Raw genomic sequence first — 22,773 nt, 5'->3', positions numbered from 1 at the left:
CTCAGGATTGCTAACGTTAACGATGAAAAATATTCCATGTGTACTTATTGCACTGATCCTAACCTGCTAACCAGGTCCATCCTCAATTCTTTATACTTGTGTGGTTGTGTTTCCTTTTTTTTACTCTGTAAATAACAAAAAATGTTATATGAACGCTTGTTTTTTATATTCATTATTCATTTTTTTTATGAAATTGTTCTCTTTTGTTAACAAAAGTTATCACGTCATACCATCTTTTACAATTTTGTAGTGATTATACACTTGTGGTTAATTGTGTGAATTGGATGTATAATGAGTTGTTTAGTAGGTACATTCATTCATGATTGAAGTAGTATGAGAATATAGGGAGTTGCTAATATACTTCTTTTATGCAGGAACTCGACTTGAAGAATCACAAATGGGGCCATTATTTTATTTGCGGGTGAGTTTATTTCATATTTCTATTGGGTCTCCATTTTCCCTTTTGTTTGGCTGATTTTAAGGTGTAATTATTGTGAACATCCATTTTTGTCCGGCCTAGAAAAAAGTCCAAACATTTTTTAAATAAAAGTATTAAATTATCTTCATTTTATTTATTTCAGAATTTTTAATGAATAAAAATAATAAAACTAATTTTATGAAACTTTATAATTATTTTCGAAAATTAATTAAATATAACAAAGCAAAACAAAATCAAGTTCCTAAATCTAAATGATTAGGTTAATTAAAAATTCGAAAAAAGAATAAACAAATGGAATTACTAAATCTAAAGGATTGGGTTAACCGAAAATTCAAAAATAATAGTAGATAAATTAATATTGAACTCAAGTGGTTAGGTTGACCAAATGTTAAAAACTAATTTAAATTTTAAAAAAATGATTTTAGAAAACAAAAAATTTGAATTAGGAATGAGCCACCATGAGCCCATACTCTTTTTTTTTAAAAGGAGAGACAAAAACGTTTTATTTATTTATTTTATTTTTTTGAAGTTTTTTTTGTATAGGAAATAATTAAATTTATTTTTGTCCATATTTTATAAAATTTTCGAAATAATTTAAATAGTTAAATAATCAAATCTACACAACATAATCTAAATTTGAAAAAAGGAATAATGGAAAATTATTAAAATAATAGGAGAAGATAGAGTCAAACCAGTCTTTTAAGATCCCTAAATTTAAGAGATAAAATTTATTCGAATTTGAATTTTTGTTAACCATAATTTCACGGTTGAGTGCTTGAAAGTTCACTATAAATAGAGCCTGCGGTGAACATAAATTTTTGACACTGAGAACACTGAAAACCCCTAAAAAGCACTATCATACATCACTGTTCATATTTTCCATAAGCCATTATCTAGTGCAACAGCGAGTACATTTCACACTGTGCAACCCTTCATCCCTCAAACCGTAACCGTCAGATTTGATTACTTTTCACATCCTCATGTTTGACTTTACCTTCAGCCAATCAGAACACGAAAGGTGGCCTTGTTTCGCTACAACCGGCCACACTGAATCCTACCCTCTTTGGGAGCAAAGAATCCGCGCATATCCACGCTACACACCGTGCGCCCTTCCTGGTCAGCCAGCCACATCCTGATACATGTCTTGGCTTGCCCATCACTCTGATCCCAGCCAGTCAGATCCTGCCACGTGTCCCCTTTGTTCTAGCTTTTCCACACAGGATCCAACCCTCAGCAGAGCATTAATTTTTATTTCTTTTGTTGACGGGTGTGTTATTAATTGGTAAGTTCATCCATTTGACACTAGTTTTGTAAAAAATTATATTTCTTTAATTTGTGTAAATAGAATATAAATGTATGGATGTTAAATAAAATGGATATTTTTAAAATAAATTTATAATTACATGAACAACATCATGCATAAAAAATGAATCATTATTATTTTAGAAAATCTTTCAATTTCATCATTATGCGTTGCAATTGGTTTTCATTATTTTGTCTTGTTTACAAATCTTCAAATAATATCGATATTAAATAATGGACCAAATGTGAAAAAATAATTATTGATAAAATTTATTTGATTTAATAAAATGTATCTAAACATGGAAAAATTGGCAAAACCAATAAAAAAAAATCATTTTTTATATATCTGTTTATTAACCAAACTTTTCTAATAAAAGTCATTTTCTAGAAATAACTTGGATAAACCAATAAATTGTTTTTAACCTTTTTAAATAAAACATGACAAATAAGCTTTTCAAAAAAATTAAATTAATTTTGGGATTTAATTAAAGATGGAGAGAAGGTCGCCCTAGAGGCCCCTTTCTTCTCAGATCATCTTCGAAAGGTCGCGCTACGCCGCTTCTTTTAAATCAATTAAATCTCAAAATCAATTTATTCCATTTTTTAAATAATAAAATAAAAAAACCTTTTTTATAACAAATAAAACTTGCGAAATATATATTTTATTTAATTAAAATACACTCAACTAATAAACCATTTTCTACCTAAAGATCTACGTAAGCCTTGATCCCCTTAATAGGGGTACGTAGGGCCAAAGTCAATCTTGTCAGACACAATAATAAAAATAAATAATTTTTTTCATAATAAGTAACTAATTAATCGGATAATTTAATAAATAATAATAATAATAATAATGTTATATATTTTAATGAAGGGTACAACTTAAGGCGAGCGGATAGGGTGCTAATACCTTCCCTATTTTGTAACCCACTTCCGAACCTGAATATCAAAATCCAAAAGCCCAATATGACTGGGCTTTAAAGATTTTTCTACATTTTTAACTATAAAATGTAGTTGCGACTCTAAACAAAGTGATGCAGCCGAAAACCGGGGCGCGATAGCTGGCGACTCTGCTGAGAATTTTTTTGAGAGAGTCCGGTCCATAATCAATAAATTGTATGACTGTTTATTTACCATTATTATTATTATTATTATCTATTTTGTTGATTAGTTAATTTCCAATAATTGCATGCTTAATTATTAATTATATGTATAGATATAAATTATATACTTAATTTTAATTGTATTTTTAAATATGAAAATCGCATGTTTAATATTAATTATATGTAAAAATATGAAAATTGCATGTTTAATTATTAATTGTATATAAAAATATGAAAATTGCATGCTTAATTATTAGTTATGTGTTATAAGTATGAAAATTACATGGTTAATTAGTAATTATATATATAAATATGAATTACATATTTAATTATTAATTTTATGTACAGATATATATTACATGCTTAATTATTAATTGTATAAATTGCATGCTTAATTAATAATTATATATGGCGTATTGAATTATGTATGCATGCATGTATTGTTTTGGTTATGTTGTGATATATAATGTACACATTTTAGGCACACAAATATGCCCTACACCCGCGTATTAGTGATACTTTTTTTGGATAGAAGGGACACTAGCCTCGCTGGTCGCGGTTTTTGCCGCTTTTAAGTGTCAGTGATGTGGACCACTCATATTGTTACCTCTTATTATGAGTTAGCCGCTAGAGCTGGTCTCCTGTTTTTAACATCATAATATTTGGGTTTCTCTATTTGAGAGATGCAATATGAACACCTATATAGGGAGTCTCGAACTTGCCAAGGGCGTCCATTGTATGTTAGAACATTGTCTTAAGACGTTGTACTTGTTGTGAATTATTGTGATAATGTTTGTATTATAATACGTTGTTTGGAATTTTGTCGTATAAAATAAAACCATTAAAACATTGAATCCTTGAAGGGAAGTCTCGTTCCCCCACCAAGGAGATTTCTATAAAGATGAATAGGGCATTCCGCTTTATATATATATATATATATATATATATATCTACTCAGTAATTATAATGATTCATATCCATTCATTCTTTCATTCATTCATGCATTATCCCATTTTGTATATAAGTAATTAATTTCTATGTATTTTAATATAATAGGTGCATTTTACATTAAAGGAGAGACCATTTCAAAATTTAAAAAAATGGTGACCACAAATAATTCTAGCAGCATATTGGCACCCGAAAAATCAACAAAATTAGAATTGTCAATAATTAATGTGAGTTTCTTGGCCTGACAAATTCCCAAAATTCCTGAAGAAATTAAGAAGCAATTTAGAGATAATTATGGGGAATTATTGGACCTTGTGCTAGTCCAAGTTCGTCCCCAAGATCTGGAAGTTATGCAAGTTATGATTCAGTTTTGGAATCCCAAGCTTCGAGTATTTGAGTTCCCTAACCTTGATGTTGCTCCAACCATAGAAGAATATGAGGCTCTGTTGGATTTTCCGATGGAGGGTAGATTAAAGCTATACCAGGTCACAGGGGGCAAGTTGCTAATGAAGGCAGTATAGAAGCTCTTATCGGTGTGCTTCCGGAATCTTCAGACTTTACCAAGCAAGGAGGAGCAAGTGGGTTGAAATGGCACTTTCTAAAGAATCATATCTCCAAAATGGCTGATAAGAAGAATTGGGCCTTATTTCAACCCGCGTTTTCTTTGGCTGTGTATGGACTAGTCCTCTTTCCATTCATTTGTGACATGGTGGACCAAGCTGCTATGGATGTATTCAGCAAGTTCGTCCGCTTTAAAATCAACCCAATGGCAACTATTCTGGTAGAGACATTCTTGTCATTCCAGCGATACCAAGAGGGTATTTAGAGGAATGTTAGCAAGGTTCGAATCCGATGTTGCATCCAGCTCCTGCAAGTATGGATCCTGACTCGTTTCAAGCATCACCGATACAGGTTAGGGTCTCGTTATCCATTAAGAAGGTTTCTCAGCACTTACGTCGAGGACATGCCTTTGCTCAAATGGAAGGAGCTATTCCAAGAGGTCACTCTGAGGAACTTTGCTGAGAAGTGTTGTCTATATGATCGGCATCAGCAAGTCATGTATTCGTGTGGGGAGTTCCATAATCTAGTATTGATGGGTCCTAGAGGGTGTATCTCTTTCACACATGCATTGGTACTTGGCCAACTGAAGTGGGGGTGGCTCCCATATCTGATAGACAGTTGGAAGGTCCCTACTTTTGGTATAAAGATCAGGGGGCATCCTCGAAAATGGTCTAGTCCATAAGGAAAGCTCTTAAAGATATTCATGTGCATGGCCAACAAGAATTGGGAGAATATAGAACTTTTTATTCCGATGAGTACAAATCTTGGAGAGCTGATAGGATGAAGGGCATTAACAGACCTTCACTAGTGATACCACAAGTCAAAGGAGGCCCCACACTAGCGGAAGTCACGCTTAAGGTAAACATCAGACTGCTAGAGGCCTGACTTCAGGAATCCAGGGATCAGAACGACATGAAGGACATTGCCTTAGAAAAGTCTAGTAGCACCGCCTCTACACTCAGGGAGGAAATCAAGAGCCTAAAGAGAGATTATGTCGATTTATGCTCGAATTCTGGTAAAATGGCTATGATGAGACAAAATAAAAGGATGGGAGAGGAGATAAGAGATTTGAAAGAACGACTCAAGACTCAGGGACAAGCCTTGAAAAATAAAACAGAGACTGAAAGGGTGACTAGACTGGATCTGGAACAAGCCATGGCAACAATCAGAGATTATCAAAAGGCCTTGGATCAGTCCCACATGAAAGAGGATGACTACAAAAGGTCATTAGAGCAAGTGAAGGAAGAAGCTTTCACCAAAGAAGCCCAACTGATGGATCAGATGAAGAAGTTGATAGACTCATATGAGCACCTAAGAGGAAATCAACAGATATGGGATGACAACTGGAGGAATAGTCTCGGAGAATGCGAAAGAGAAAAAGATCAATGGAAAGAAAGATGCCACAATATCATTGGAGGACTCGGGGACTTCGTAGATAATTGGTTAGTAACTTTCGAAGAGGCCCAACAGGAGTTTCATATGTATCTTGACACAGAGGTACGTCCAGCTATGGGAGCTCTTTTCAGTAGCTGCACTCGGGTCGCCAAGAAGCTCAGACGTTGGAGGTTGGAGTGCAATGGGGGGGGTTCTAGTTAGGAATATTTGGTTTTGTTTATCTTCATTTTTTATTTTTGTTGAATAAAAGAAGGAATGGAGGAAATCGACATATGTGATTCCCCTTCCTCGAATGATATTTTGCTTCATAATAAATAGTTTGTTTTCCATAATATCTCTCTCAGCCAAGTAAAACTCACAAAAACAACTAAAAAAAATGAACAAAAATAAGTACAAAAGAAAAAAGTTTAAACTACTCAAAGGACACAACCTTGGTCTTCCAATATTCTAAAGATTGTTGTCAACCGTAAACGAACTAATAGACTATGCTCCTTAGTTAGCAGGATACAGGGGTTTATGACTTTAAGAGGGGTTTTATGCTGCTAGAATTAAAGATGCAATCTTAGTCTAAAATTTCTTTACTCTAAAGATTGTCATCAACCACATGTTAAGCTGATGGACTACGCTCCTCAAGTCATAACTGTGGGGTCATACATATGAAACAAGCAAAATGATATCTTTTATAAATTTGTCGTTTATTACAAATCAGTATTTTAAAAATAAATTGCATTCATTCATCAGATCAGCATTGCTCCACAACACCCCTATTACACCCGACTTCAAGCTAGACAGATGGCTAAATCTACAAACTCCAGCCAGGACACCATAACTGAATTAGCTGGTTTGAAGGAGAAGATGGCAGAGATGTTTCACATCCTAAAAGCCATCCAGAATGAAAAAGAAAGGAACGCTACCACTGGGCCACAACCTCATCCAAGTTCCGGAAATCCCAATCAAGGAGCTGGTACTAACCAGCCTCAAGAAGGACATGACACCAACACAAGACATCAAACTCCACCAGAAGACTTAAATGATGATCCATATTATGATCCCCCTAGAAGGACAACTAGGACCCGCACAAATGACAATAATCAACAGAATGTGGGATACAATTAGGACGGGACCCAAATGACTCCTCTAGGCAGCAATGCACCAAATATGGAAAAAGAGGAAGAGAAATGGCGTTCGATTGAGGAAAGATTGAAGGCCATTGAAGGAGCCAATTGTCCGGACCTCAAGAATGCTTTCGAGATGTGCTTGGTGCTTGATGTGGTACTCCCACGCAAGTTCAAAGTGCCCGAGTTCGAAAAGTATAATGAGACTACTTGTCCCAAAAGCCATTTGTACATGTACGCCAGGAAGATGTCAGCGCACCATGGAAACGACAAACTCTTGATCCATTGCTTTCAAGACGGTTTGGTTGGGGTAGTTATGAGCTGGTATATCTGGCTAAAGAAGACTCAGACTCAGACTTTGTTGGACCTGTCTAACGCCTTCGTCAAGCAATACAAATACAATGAGGATGCTGCACCAGACATAACTCAACTACAGAACATGGCTAAGAAGCCATCAGAGAATCATAGAGAGTATGTTCAAAGGTGGTGGGGACTAGCATCTCAGGTCCTTCCAAGGCTGAATGAAGAGGAACAATTGTCAATCTTCATTGACACACTACAAAGCCTATATTATGAACGTCTCATGGGTAACGTGACGACCAACTTTAATGCTCTCATTAAAGTAGGAGAAAAATTGGAAGGAGGAATCAAAAGCGGGAAGATTTCTGAAGAAGGTTCATGCTTCAGAAAGAAGCTTGCTTTCATGAAGAAGAAAGATGTAGAGACCCACTTCGTCGCTGCAGAACCAAAAAGATTCCAACCCCGATACAACAACCAAAACAATTATTATGCGCCCTCTCGGTTTGCACAAAACCAAAATCCAGTACAAAATCAAACAACAACTCATAACCCACCAAACCAAAATGACACTACCTATCAGCCTAGACAAGGTTATACACAATATCCCATAAATAACAACTACTATCAACAAGAGAGGAGGATGCCAGTGTTTGATCGAATCCCGATGACCTACACTGATTTGTTTGCCTATCTCCAAAGACAGGGGATGATCACACCAATCCCTGGGAAAATACATGAGAACCCTGGACCATGGTATAATGAAAATGTCAATTGCGCCTATCATTCTGGGGCAGCAGGACATCTGGTGGAAGATTGCAGGGCTTTCAAATTTAAGGTTCAAGACATCATCAATGCCAAACGAATTGATTTCAGGGAAACCAGACCCAACGTAACTGGAAATCCTCTACCTAACCATGGGAATCAGGAGGTAAACTCTATTGAAGCAAAGAGTGAGGCTGCAATCATCGACAAGGTTGAGAAGGTGAAGATGCCCATGGGGTTCATCTTCCGAGAAATGTGCAGACAAGGTTTAATAGAAGTTGTTACCCAAGAGACAGATGATAGTGAAGCAAAAAGTTGTGAAATGCATGGATGTGCAGGTCGCAATTTAGAAGAGTGCAAAGAATTCAAGATGCTTCTTCAGAAAATGATGGACTTGAAACTAATCACCATAGGCAAAAGGTCCTCATACTATGAGATTAATGTCATAGAGAAGAGTCAAAAGGAAACACCTGTGTTCATATGCACGTATGAACCAGTCCTAAATCCACCTGGGGGTGTTCAGACATATTTTTCTCATCTACAATGGGAACCATACATCCGACAGATGGAACCTATGATAACCGGAGGGGGACCCCATTCCCTTATGAATCAGAGAAGGATGTGCCATGGGTTTATAAAGAAGAGCTAGTGATGAGTCCTTCTGTAGTTATCAACATTCCTGGAAATAGTAGGGTTACAAGGACCAGGCGCATTTATGTCCCAACAGAGATTGAAAGGGGTCCATCTAGAGCCACCAAAAGTAAAGAAAAAGTGCCAGAGCACGTAGAAGAGGATGTCGAAGTGGCATTACCTGAAGGCGTCTCGAACGAAGAGGCTTGTGAGTTCTTCCAGTTCATCAAACAGAGTGCGTACACAATAGTGGATCAACTTAATAACTCCAGCAAGGATATCTTTGTTATCCTTACTAACGAGCTCTGAGGCTCATAGAAACGTGCTGTTAAAAGTATTGAATCAGGCCCATGTCAGGCACGACATTACAATTGATAAATTAGGAGGGATAGTCAACAATATTGTAACAGACAATATATATCATTTTGTGACCAAGAGATCCCTTCTGAAGGCACCAGACATGTTCGTCCGCTGCATATCTCAGTGATGTGTAATGTCTGCGTGATTGGAAAATTCCTCCTAGATAATAGGTTGTCACTGAATGTTATGACAAAGAGAACTTTATCCAGATTGCCGGTGGATACCCCCTACTTGAGGGTTAGTTTAATGATTGTCAAAGGTTTTGATGGATCTCGTAGGGATGTGATGGGGGAGATGGAGTTGCCTATCAAGATAGGGCCATGCATCTTCAACATATTATTCCATGTGATGGACATCAATCCAACGTATAGTTGTTTGTTAGGGCGTCCTCGGATTCATTCCTCAGGAGCAATACCATCTACCCTGCATCAAAAGGTGAAATTCATAGTGGACAGAAGGCTTATTACAGTTTCAGGAGAAGAGGATGTGATAGTGTCTCAACCGTTTGACGCCTGCTATATAGAGGTGACTGAGGAGGCAATGGAAACATCATTCCAGGGCCTCGAGATTGCAAACACCACATTCGTAATAGAAGGCACACCATTGCTAAACCCTTATCCATCAGATGCTTCTCTCATTATGGCAAAAGTGATGATCCGTGGAGGATATCAACCTGGGAAAGGATTGGGAAAGTATGGACAAGGCTGCAAGGAAATCATAATACCCAAGGCTAATAAAGGTAGATATGGTTTAGGGTATAAACCACCACGGGAAGACAAGCTCCGAACTGCAGAAGCAAGGAAATGTGAGCGTCTGACTCGGCTAGGACAATTTGGACATGAGAATATGGCAAGGCTTCTAATACAACATATTTGTCAATGCTTTGTCAGCGGCGGTGCCCGATCCTCAGGAATGATGGCCACCGTGGAAGAAGAAGGAATGAAGGAAGAGTCTGGGTTCGTGTACAAGTGTCCCCCATGCACTTGCTTGAAGAATTGGCATGAAGAGTCACATGCCTCAGTTACGTTAGGACCAAAGTAATAATTTTATATAGTTTTTTAAGCCATGCCCAAGGCTATTAGACATTTTCATTTTTTATGTTTTTTTTCCAACAATAAGGGCTCATTTGTTTCACTATTTCCATTCAAATCAATAAAGATCAATCTTTTCGATCATATCCATGTGTCTCTTTTCCACTTTTTATTATTATTGCATGTTGAAAGATCAGAGTAAAATAAAAACAAAGAAAAAATAAATAAAATAAAAAACCAAATCCATGGGGAGCTGACTTAGTCATCCCCATGTTGCAGATCCGATAGCGAGTCTGAAACTGAGGGCCATGCTAGTAAGCCCTCGTCTAGTCCTGACCAACCTATCCACCAAGTGGATGAAGACAGTGATAATGAATGGGAGGCCACCCCTGAACTACTTAGATTGGTAGAGCAAGAAGCTAGAGAAATTCAACCACACCAAGAGCCCGTCGAGCTTGTCAACCTAGGATATGAGAAAGATAAGAAAGAGGTGAAGGTGGGCACCGTAATAGATAGTAAGGAACGAGAACGGCTAGTTCAACTTCTACATGAATTCAAGGACGTCCTTGCTTGGTCGTATGAAGAGATGCCAGGACTAGATCGAAGTATAGTGGAGCACAAACTACCGCTAATGCATAACTCTAGGCCAATGAAGCAGAAATTGCAAAGCATCAAGCTAGAGATCTCCCTGAGGGTCAAAGAGGAAGTAGAAAAGTGGTTGACCGCCAGGTTCATTAAAGTTGCTGAATACCCAGATTGGGTAGCCAACGTGGTAGCTGTGCCAAAGAAGGGAGGAAAGTTGAGAATATGTGTTGACTATAGGGATCTCAACAAAGCCAGCCCGAAGGATGATTTTCCGGTGCCACATATAGATGTTTTAGTTGATAGCACTGCTGATCACGCACTCTTCTCATTCATGGACAGATATTCAGGGTATCATCAGATCAAAATGGCACCATAGGATAATACACAAAACCACATTTATTACCCCATGGGGTACCTTTTGCTACCAAGTTATGTCGTTTGGATTAAAGAACGCTATGGCTACATATCAAAGGGCCATGGTAACTCTTTTCCATGACATGATGCACAAGGAGATAGAGATCTATGTAGATGATATTATCTATAAGTCCAAAACTGAATGAGAGCATGTAGACAACTTGAGGCACATGTTTGAGAGATTAAGGAAGTACCACCTTAAGCTGAATCCAACAAAGTGCAGTTTCGGAGTGAAATCAAGTCGAGTCTTGAGTTTCATAGTCATCCAGAAGGGTATCGAAGTAGATCCAGAAAAGGTGAGAGCATAATTGAAATGATGTCACCTCGAACAGAGAAGGAAGTCAGGGGGTTCCTGGGAATATTGAATTACATCTCCAGGTTCATATCCCAACTGACATCCACATGTGAGCCAATATTCAAGCTTCTAAGGAAGAACCATGCAGTGAAGTGGAACGATGAATGTCAGTCAGCATTTGAAAAGATAAAGTAGTACTTGACAGAACCTCCACTTTTGATGCCTCTAGTTCCAGGGCGACCATTGATTCTATATCTCACAGTACTTGATGAATCAATGGATTACGTCTTGGGGCAACATGACGAGGGTGGAAGAAATGAGCAAACCATATACTACCTGAGCAAGGAATTCACAACTTGCGAGATAAAATACTCCTTGTTAGAACGAACCTGTTGCGCTTTAGTTTGGGCATCTCGCCGGCTAAGACAATACATGTTAAGTCACACTACTCTGCTGGTATCAAAAATGGATCCCATCAAGTATATTTTCGAGAAGCCCATACTGACAGGAAGAATTGCTAAATGGCAGGTACTGTTATCTGAGTATGACATCGCCTATGTGACACAAAAAGCGATAAAAGGAAGTATTATTGCTGACTACTTGGTCAACCAACCCTTAGATAAACTAGGGCAGTTGAGGTATGAATTCCCAGACGAGGACATTATGGCCTTACCCGATGAATCGAGAGAAGAATAAAAATGGACCCTAGTCTTTGATGGGGCTTCCAACGCGTTTGGGCATGGAGTGAGTGCCGTTTTGGTATCGCCAACCGGTAAGTTCCTTCCTTTTACTTCTAGACTATGTTTTGACTATACCAATAATATGGCAGAATATGAGGCTTGCATTTGGGGACTAAAGGCTTCTATTGACTCGAAAGCCAAGATCCTAGAAATATTTGGGGATTCTGCTCTTGTAATCCATCAGATAAAAGGAGAATGAGAAACTCGTGACGACAAATTGGTGCCTTATAGAGACTACATCCTGAAATTGGTTAGCCAGTTCGACCAAGTAGATTTCTATCACATCCCTAGAGAAGATAATAGGTTGGCTGATGCATTAGCAACCTTGTCTTCAATGTTCCATGTGGTGGAGGTAGCTTACTACTTTTTCAGATAAAAGACAATATTGAACCTGCTTATTGCAATGTAGTCGAAGAAGAACCTAATGGTAAACCATGGTATCACGACATAAGTGAGTACTTAAGAAATCATGCTTATCCTCCTAATGCCTCATAGAACGATAAAAGAACACTCAGAAGACTAGCCACAAACTTCATTTTGAGTGGAGATATCGTTTACAGAAGGAGTCATGATATGGTGTTTCTCCAATGTCTGGAAGCCAAGGAAGCTCAAAAAATGGTGGAAGAGGTACATGAGGGAACTTTTGGAACCCATGCAAATGGACATGCTATGGCCAAGAAAATCATGAGAACGGGTTATTTCTGGTTAACAATGGAGACTGACTGCTGCAACCATATGAAGAAATGCCACAAGTGCCAAATATATGTTGATAACGTCAATGCACCTCCGAGTCCCTTGAATGTTTTAACGTCACCTTGGCCATTTTCTATGTGGGGAATGGATGTCATCGGACCCATAGAACCGAAAGCCTCTAATGGACATCGATTCATCCTGGTCGCTATAGATTACTTCACTAAGTGGGTGGAGGCGAACTCGTATGCTAGTGTGACCCGGAAGGTGGTTCTCAGGTTCATAAAAAGGGACTTGGTATGTCGATATGGGTTACCAGACCAGATCATCACCGACAATGTGACCAACCTGAACAACAAGATGATGACCGAGATGTGTGAAAAATTCAAAATAAAACATCATACATCCTCGCCATACAGACCCAAAATGAATGGAGTCGTGGAAGTAGTCAATAAGAACATCAAGAAGATAGTCCAGAAGATGGTGGTGAGTTACAGGGACTGGCACGAAATGCTACCATTCGCCCTACATGGTTATCGTACTTCAGTCCGCCCTTCTACGGGGGCCACTCCATACTCCCTGGTTTATGGTATGGAGGTTGTTCTTCCACTTGAAGTAGAGATCACATCCCTAAGGGTCTTAGCAGAGGTAGGTCTGAATGAGTCAGAGTGGGTTCAAGCTAGACAAGATCAATTGAATATGATAGATGGTCGAAGGTTAACCGTAATTTGTCATGGACAGTTATATCAGAAAAGAATGATGAAGGCTTATGCGAAGAAGGTTCGGCCATGCCAGTTCAGGGAAGGGGATTTGGTGCTAAAGAAGATTTTACCAATCCAGAAAGACAACCAAGGGAAGTGGACTCCAAATTCGGAAGGGCCCTATGTTGCCAAGAAAGCTTTTTCTAGCGGAGCCCTAATCCTAACAGACATGGATGGGGAACATATGCATCTCACCATAAAATCAGATGCAGTAAAGAAGTATTATGCCTAGGGGGTACTTCAAAAAAAAAACATTTGTGCATCGGTCGCAGTATTTTTACCATTTTGCACGAGGGAGAATGATGTAAACAAAACTCATATGGTGTAGACCTCATACAAGTTGTCTTGATGACATAAGGCGATTTTTGTAATTCCAAAACATTTTGAAGATATCCCTAGTCACCCCTTTGAGCCAAGACGATATGAAAGAAGTTCATTCTAGAAAAGAAATACCTTTAAAAATAATATGAACCTGGGGAAAAGGTAGTTTTCCAATAAACCTTCATAGAGTCCAAAAGAAAGGATGATATCACAACATGAAAGCCCGCTAGGAAATTCAATAAATTCCTAGGCAAAAATTAGGGTACATATAAAGAAAAATTCATAGGAGAAATTCTACATAAAGTTACCTACTGAAGAAAGTAAAAGATAAACATCCAAGCCAAAGTTAAACTCTAGAGAAGGATTGGAAATAGGATTATGGAGATTATGGAGAAAAGTGAGGGTGGGAAATACATTATTTGAGCCATATATCTATTCTTTCTTAGCCATTAGCCAAGCCATGTTACAAGCTCTAAAAGTCATTGTTGAGATTCGAACGTATGAGGTATACACCAGGGTATAAAATAAACTGACTCCAAATAAATTTGTGCGTATCTTTTTCAAAACTTTTACATATTGCGATCTTTGCACACACAAAAAATGTAAGAAAATAAAAATTTCCAATAGCCTGTTAAGTTGAAAACCCGAAAGGGCAACTTAAGCTAAAATTAGGGACGAAAAAAAGAAGAAAAAAAAAGGGAAGTACCCCTCAAAACATGATATGTCAACGGTTCAGAAGTCTAAACAATGCTAGAAACTGGGGCAAAATTTTGGTTGATTCGAGAATATACCAAGAAGCACAATCTACTTGCAAGGCGTCAACATCATAATTGGAAACTGGGGCAAAATTTTGGGTGGTTCGAGATAATACACCTTCTTGGGAGAAGTCAACATCACAATTAGAAACTAGGGCAAATTGAGAATGGTTCGAGAAATTCATTAAATAACATCGATCTCCTTCAGAGAAATCGATAATAAGAATGAAAATTGGGTCAAATTTGTTTAGAAAAATCTTTCCCTAGGTTAGAGCAATTTCAGAATCAGTTGCAAGGTTTGGGACCAAGGCTGTGGCTTAAGGCAAGCTTGTATGACTTTCATTTTTAGAAAGCTAAAGGAAAACAAATAAGTTTGGTTTTATATATATATACATCTCTGAGTCTTTCAGTATGCAAATCATTTTCCAATAAATATAAAATACTTTACAAAAAGATTGATCAAAGTCTTTAGTCCATCCTGATGCATCGTCCCTAAAATGGCGTGAAAGGGGACATGAACATGAACCCCGGCAAAGGCGAAATTCAGATCTCTTACCAAATTCCAACATGTATGGTGTTAAGGGGTATTGCGGAAGCAACATAGAGCTTCCAATAAGCATAAACAAGCATGTATAACCATATCATTCAAAGCATAATCATACCTATACACGAATATCGACATAAGCCTCATGCATCACAAATTAATCATCGCATATAATACAATCATGCATTAAAGTGTGCATTTTATGCATCTCAGTTGCTAAAAAAAATCACCATAGGACCCCTAGTGAGTTCTATAAAAGAAATAATAATTATAAATAAAAAACAATCATTTTGGTAGACTGGGTGTCTCAGCAAATCCCTGAATCGTTTTGACAGCATGGGTGCCTCAGTAAATCCCTGAATCCTTTCGGCAACATGGTGCCTCAACAAGTCCCTGAATCATTTTGGCAGCATGGGTGCCTCAGCAAATCCCTGGATCCTTTCGGCAGCATGGGTGCCTCAGCAAATCCCTGAATCGTTTTGGCAACATGGGTGCCTCAACAAATCCCTGAATCATAATGGAAAATGCGAGAACTGCCTCAACAAATCCCTGGTCCATCACGGCAAGCGCGGAAACTGCCTCAACAAATCTCTGGTCCATCACGGCAAGCGCGGGAACTGCCTCAACAAGTCCCTAGTCCACCAGCAGACAGTACAACATCGATCTGCTTCATCAAAATTCGGTACCTATCCTGATGGCCCTTATCTGAGCCTCAATAAAAATAGCGTTCATTTCTTTACTGGTCACTTACCATGATACCTCTCAAACCTTGGTTTGCTTACTATCCGGTAACTAACAAGTAAAGAGGGGCAGCTGCGAACACCTATTTTTGTCCGGCCCATAAAAAAGTCCAAACAATTTTTAAATAAAAGTAATAAATTATCTTCATTTTATTTATTTCAGAATTTTTAATGAATAAAAATAATAAAACTAATTGTATGAAATTTTATAATTATTTTCGAAAATTAATTAAATATAACATTGCAAAACAAAATCAAGTTCCTAAATCTATATGATTAGGTTAACTAAAAATTCGAAAAATGAATAAACAAATGGAGTTCCTAAATCTAAATGATTGGGTTAACCGAAAATTCAAAAATAATAGTAGATAAATTAATATTGAACTCAAGTGGTTAGGTTGACCAAATGTTCAAAACTAATTTAAATTTTTAAAAAATGATTTTAGAAAACAAAAAATTTGAATTAGGAATAGACCACCATGAGCTCATACTCTTTTTTTTAAAAAGGAGAGAGAAAAACGTTTATTTATTTTAATTTTTCGAAGTTTTTAATGTATAGGAAATAATTAAATTTATTTTTGTCCATATTTTATAAAATTTTCGAAATAATTTAAATAAGTTAAATAATCAAATATAAACAACCTAATTTAAATTTGAAAAAAGGAATAATAGAAAATTATTAAAATAATAGGAGAATATAGAGTCAAACCAGTCTGTTAAGATCCCTAAATTTAAGAGATAAAATTTATTCGGATTTGAATTTTTGTTAACCATAATTTCGGGGTTGAGTGGTTGAAAGTTCACTATAAATAAAGCTCACAGTGAACATAAAATTTTTACACTGAGAACACTGAAAAACCCCTAAAAAACACTGCCATACGTCACTGTTCATATTTCCCATAAGCCATTATCCAGTGCAACAGCGAGTACATTTCATGTTGTGCAACCCTTCATCCCTCAAACCATAGCCGTCGGATTTGATTACTTTTCACATCCTCACGTTTGACTTTACCTTCAGCCAATCATAACGTGAAAGGTGGCACTGTTTCGCTACAACCGGCCACACTGAATCCTGCCCTCTTTGGGAGCGAAGAATCTGCAGCGTGCGGATCCACGCTACACACCGTGCGCCCTTCCTGGTCAGCCAGCCACATCCTGACACGTGTCTTGGCTTGCCCATCACTCTGATCCCAGCGAGTCAGATCCTGCCACGTGTCCCCATTGTTCCAACTTTTCCACACAGGATCCAACCCTCAGCAGAGCATTAAATTTTTTTTCCTTTTGTTGCCAGGTGCGTTATTAATTGGTAAGTTCGTCCATTTGGCACTAGTTTTGTAAAAAATTATATTTCTTTAATTTGTGTAAATAGAATATAAATGTATGGATGTTATTAAAATAAATTTATAATTACATGAATAAAAAATGAATCATTATTATTTTAGTAAATCTTTCAATTTCATCATTGTGCTTTGTAATTGATTTTCATTATTTTGTTTTGTTTACAAATCTTCAAATAGTATCGATATTAAATAATGGACCAAATGTGAAAAAATAATTATTGATAAAATTTATTTGAATTAATAAAATGTATCTAAACATGGAAAAATTTGCAAAACCAATAAAAAAATCATTTTTTATATATCTATTTATTAATCAAACTTTTCTAATAAAAGTCATTTTCTAGAAATAACTTGGATAGACCAATAAATTGTTTTTAACCTTTTTAAATAAAACATGACAAATAAGCTTTTCAAAAAAAATAAATTAATTTTTGGATTTAATCAAAGATGGAGAGAAGGTTGCCCTAGAGGCCTCTTTCTTCTCAGATCATCTTCGAAAGGTCGCGCTACGCCGTTTATTTTCAATCGATTAAATCTCAAAATCAATTTACTCCATTTTTTAAATAATAAAATAAAAAAACATTTTTTATAACAAACAAAACTTGCGAAATATATATTTTTGACTAAAAAATATATTTTATTTAATTAAAATACACTCAACCAATAAACCATTTTCTACCTAAAGAACTACGTAAGCCTTGATCCCTTAATAGGAGTACGTAAGACCAAAGTCAATCTTGTCAGGCTTAATAATAAAAATAAATAATTTTTTCATAATAAGTAACTAATTAATCAGACAAAATAATAATAATAATAATAATAATAATAATAATAATAATAATAATAATAATAATAATAATAATAATAATAATAATAATAATAATAATAATAATAATAATAATAATAATGTTATATATGTTAATGAATGGTACTGCTTAAGGTGGCGGATAGGGTGTTAATACCTTCCCTATTTTGTAACCGACTCCTGAACCTAGATATCAAAATCCAAAAGCCCAATATGATTGGGCTTTAAAGATTTTTCAACATTTTTAACTAAAATGTAGTGGCGACTCTAAATAAAGTCGTGCGGCCGAAAACCGGGCCCGACAATTGCTAATTTTGGTTGTTGTCATGTGCTTTGTTGAACCTTGGCTAACACTATAAATTGGTGAAGATGGTATAACATTTGAACCATGATTCCTAGACTCAGAATGTGCATGCTAGTTATTTCTCAAAATAATTTATACAAAACATGGTTGTGACGTTAGATAAATTATATATTACCTATTTTGGACTGGATCAGCAATGTCTATGAATTAGTGATTACATTGTTTGGGTGAACAAATAAAAATTGTAGCACTGCTGATTAATTCATTATTATTAACTATTAGTAAGGTTACTGTAGGTAGGTATAAAGGTTTCTATGACTATGCAAAATTGAAAGGAGTGGATGTGGGTCAACCAGTTGGACTTGATGTTGTTGTTGATGGGACTAAGGATATGCAAAATTTTGTCTGAATGCTGTCTTTTTCACTCTATTAGAGATGATGGATTCATGTCTTTGTTTGTTGATGAGGTTGAATTAAATGATGATATTATTCTTTTTACAGGTTCTGGACTATCAAGCTCTGCAGCATTTGTTTGTTCTTCCACAATTGCTATTATGGCTGCTTTTGATGTGAACTTTCCAAAGGTCTGCCCTTTGTCCTTTTACGGTGAACACAGTTTGGGTTATCACCTATAAATCCGTCGAATCTAAACAACATTATTGCTATTGCTTAACTGTTGTCATTGTAAATTGTTTGTATACACCTGGTAAGATTTTTTTATAGGAATTAATGCTGGAAATTTTGTGTGTCATTCTGGTAATAAAAGAAAAAAATTAGGTGTGGATTAATTCAACAGTACATCAAAACTTGATGTCAGCTTCACTACCTACATGATATTATATCTAGAATATCAAGTCTTCACCCTTGGAAGATCAGATTTAGAACCTATTTCTAACAATTGGTGAAACAATTTATGTTTTGTAAATCTTTATTCCACTGACTTACTTTTTTCGTTTTTAAGTTTATTCTTGTTACCTGAACAAGCTAAAGTTTATTAGTTTTATATGATAATTTAGTTTTAACCTTTGTTTATAGTCTACCTGTTTGAGATGCATTTTGACATCACACCCTTTAGATGGAGTGATGGACAAATCACCTTAGTGCTTCACTAAAATCACCTTAGTGCTTTAGAAAGAGATTGCACAAGTTACATGTGACTGTGAACTTCATATCCGGACACAGCCTGGTGGAATGGATCAGGTTGTTCATCTCTCAGTATATAGTGTTCTATTCTGATCTTAATGTGAATGTGTCCTTTATAACTCCTTTATAACTACTACGTTACAATTTCCTGCTTATTGACAATAATTGACATTCTTTTGAGCTAACACTCAAAGTAATCTGTCTTAGGTGAAATTATGTGTATATGGTGTTATTCCAATCTATATTCAGTGATGAAATTATGCTAATGATATTCTATCATTTGTTATTTGGTTTCACTTTAAAATTATATGAATTTTGAATTTTGAAACACAAGCTATATACAGTAATATATATTCAAATGGGTGGTATTCTGGGTTGGAAGGGACACAGAGAGTTTAATTAATTTCCATAACTTTAAAGGCTGAGTATTTGCAAGTCCCTGTACTTGTGGTTGCAATTTGAAAATGATAGTTAAGGCTTCAGTTAACTGTAGAAGTCGTTTGCATTAAATAGTTCATTACTCTACTTCCAACCAGCTCTTGCTATAGATATTTCGTGAATAATTTTGACTAGTTACATGGTAGACAGGATTCTATCCAATTCATGAATACAAATTTGTGTTACTCTTCTTGGGACATTCTGATTTCTGACATTTTGCTCCCCCTTGTTTTTTGTCTTATTTGATTTGATAGGCAATCTCTGTCATGGCCAAAACTGGGTTTGTAGAGCTGATTGATTTCAACCCGATTCGTGCAATAGATGTGCAACTTCCTGCCGGTGGAACTTTTGTGATAGCTCATTCCCTTGCAGTGTGATAGCTCATCCAATCCCATTCTTCCAGCTGGTGTGTTCATTTGCCGGCAGGCATAACTCATCCAATCCCATTCTTGCTGTGAAGGTAATTTTACTTGGTATGGCGCCATCCTTAAAATATGCACTTTGAAACATGCCATTACTGTTTAAACTTTCTTTGGAGAACACTTTATTTGAATTAATATGTATGTCTAAAACTACTTCATTAAAATTGTATGCTTGTTCCTGATTAGTAATTGCCTTTTTGATTCAGGAATATTTGAAGGAAGAACCTTATACAGTTGAAGAAATCGAGAAAATTACTGGGGAAAAGCTGACTTCATTTTTGGGCAATAATGCAGCTTATGTGGATGTCATAAAAGCTGCAAAGCAGTACAAGTTACATCAGGTTGTTTTTTTAAGCTCCATCAGTGAAGTTACTTCCATTTGTATAACCATGTTAATACGTGAGTATTAGGGGTGAACTCGGCCAATTGTGAAGTTATAACCATTTTGTATAACCATTGGTTGTAGTGGCATGTCCCTTTTATGTGTTGTTATTTAATTTTAAAGCACTTATTTCTAGAGAGCTGCTCATGTTTATTCAGAAGCCAAGAGGGTACATGCTTTCAAGGATGTTGTATCATCAAATCTTAAGTGAGTCTTTTGGATCTATCGTCTATTAGCTATACTTTATCATGTGTGATCTTTTTCTTTTTATGTAATTCTCATGAAACATTTCTGAATTGCTTAAAAGTCAGGACATCATAGCTTCTAAAAGAATTGATTAAGTATTTGATAGTTCAAATGTAAAAGGATAAAAGCCAATCATTGAAGTGTAATTTAACCCAAGATAATTTCAGTTAGGAGTGATTGAGATTTGAAACTACCTGATTGTTCCTTTCTATTTTATTAGGTGGATGCAGCTATTTCATTTGCTTTCACATGAAAACAGTAACTGATAGCAAGATGTGGCTATGCTACTATGCTTATTGAAATTAATAAATATTATATTCTTGGCTTAGAGGGTTAGCCTTAACACAACAATAATTCGGTAAGGTTGTCTGCCTTGTGACTTGGAGGTCATGAGTTCAAATCCTAGAAATAGTCTTTTTGCTTGCATTGGTAAGGCTGCATAAATCTACCATCCCCAGACCGCACTAGGTGGGAGCCTCGTGCCATTAGCCACCCTTTATTATATTCTTGCCTTAGCTTTTCATTCCACGCCATTGGAATGTAACTGTTTCACATCCTCCTACTATACATGCCTAGTTTGCCGTCATGACTGATAGACACATTTGCATTTTGCTGTATTCAGTTGTTCTTACTACGTGATTGGGGTGAAGGTTAAAGCTACTTGATTTCATCACCATTTTCATAAAAAATATATCTTAGGACTCATCTATTAGTTTGCATGTATTGTGATTCTCTTGTAAGTGTACTATATGTTTCTTGGATTTTAACTCTATTTTTTCTCAGTGATGAGGAGATGCTAAAGAAGCTTGGTGATGCAATACCCAAAGAGCCTAACATTGATTATGATGGCCTTGAAGACATAAGTGGTCCTATGATTAGGGCATAGGCAAAGAGGGCTCAAAATGTCCTTGGACAACTCATAGGGTTGATCCATGATGGTGAGCCAAAGTTAGCCCAAGGAAGTTTAAAGATGCTCAGTAGCATCTTGGTCCATGGTTCTGACCGAGTCAAGGATGGACCAGGCCATGTGCATGAGATAGGCCACGGGTCTGGTCAAGGCGCTAATTCTGACCCTGGCACGGAGCCAGGTGCATCGGGCATCAAGCCTGATCGAGTTGAAGTTCCTAGCGCACCAAGTGCGGAGCCAGGTGTTGGGCCAATCTGGTCTGACCAAGAAATCTGAATGAGGCGCATGCACCTAGTTTGCCGCGTCAGGCACAGGGTGTAGCTTGACCGAGTCAGGCCTAGCCAACATGTTTGACATGAAACATTTTTACTTCAGTAATAATTGTGTGGGTCAATTTTTGACCAACATTTGGTTTAATTTAATTTAGTGATTGTTTAACAAATTTGCCTATAAATAATGCTTAGTTCGAAAAATGGCTCGTGAGAACTAAGGACACTTTAATGCTTGAGACCAACCTATAATTTTCATAAACCAACGGTATTCTAACTTAGTCTAATGTTATTTGACAGGTGAATAAAAGTTGTTGTGGCCATTGGAAGAGGAATACTCGAAGGAATGAGGAACATCGAGTTGTTGGTTAAGTATGTACCACTTCTAACAAGATAATTGTAATAAGGCAAAAAAAAACAAAAAGTTAAAACCAATGAAGGCTACAACAATGATACAAATATGCACTCACCACAGCCACACTAAAGCAGTAATAACTTACTACAATGGTAATAATGATTGATGTTAAGAGTTCAATCTACATTCCATAAAGACATAAAAATAGGGGTGGCTTACTGCACGTGGCTCTTACTCAATGGGTATAGAGAAGATAGATATATGTAACCTTAACTTTATACATAGAGAGATTATTTCTAGGATTTGAATTCGTGACCGATCTCATGGTCACTAAGCAACAATTTTAATGTTGTATCAAATTCACCCCTAAA

General features: G+C 36.4%; 1 protein-coding gene across 1 annotated transcript; it reads left to right on the top strand.

Annotated features, from left to right (window-relative positions):
- On the top strand, window positions 218-22,054 carry LOC109329383 (galactokinase-like). The gene is made up of 10 exons (XM_019563049.1): window positions 218-421; window positions 18,541-18,637; window positions 18,738-18,824; window positions 19,372-19,440; window positions 20,076-20,192; window positions 20,225-20,281; window positions 20,450-20,584; window positions 20,762-20,832; window positions 21,655-21,751; window positions 21,884-22,054. Exons 1-10 carry the CDS (start codon window positions 369-371, stop codon window positions 22,052-22,054), a joined length of 954 nt encoding a protein of 317 aa, XP_019418594.1. The 5' UTR covers window positions 218-368.

Source organism: Lupinus angustifolius, chromosome LG16 (assembly GCF_001865875.1).
Source record: "Lupinus angustifolius cultivar Tanjil chromosome LG16, LupAngTanjil_v1.0, whole genome shotgun sequence".
NCBI lineage: Eukaryota > Viridiplantae > Streptophyta > Magnoliopsida > Fabales > Fabaceae > Lupinus > Lupinus angustifolius.
This window is presented reverse-complemented; position numbering and strand designations above follow the sequence as displayed.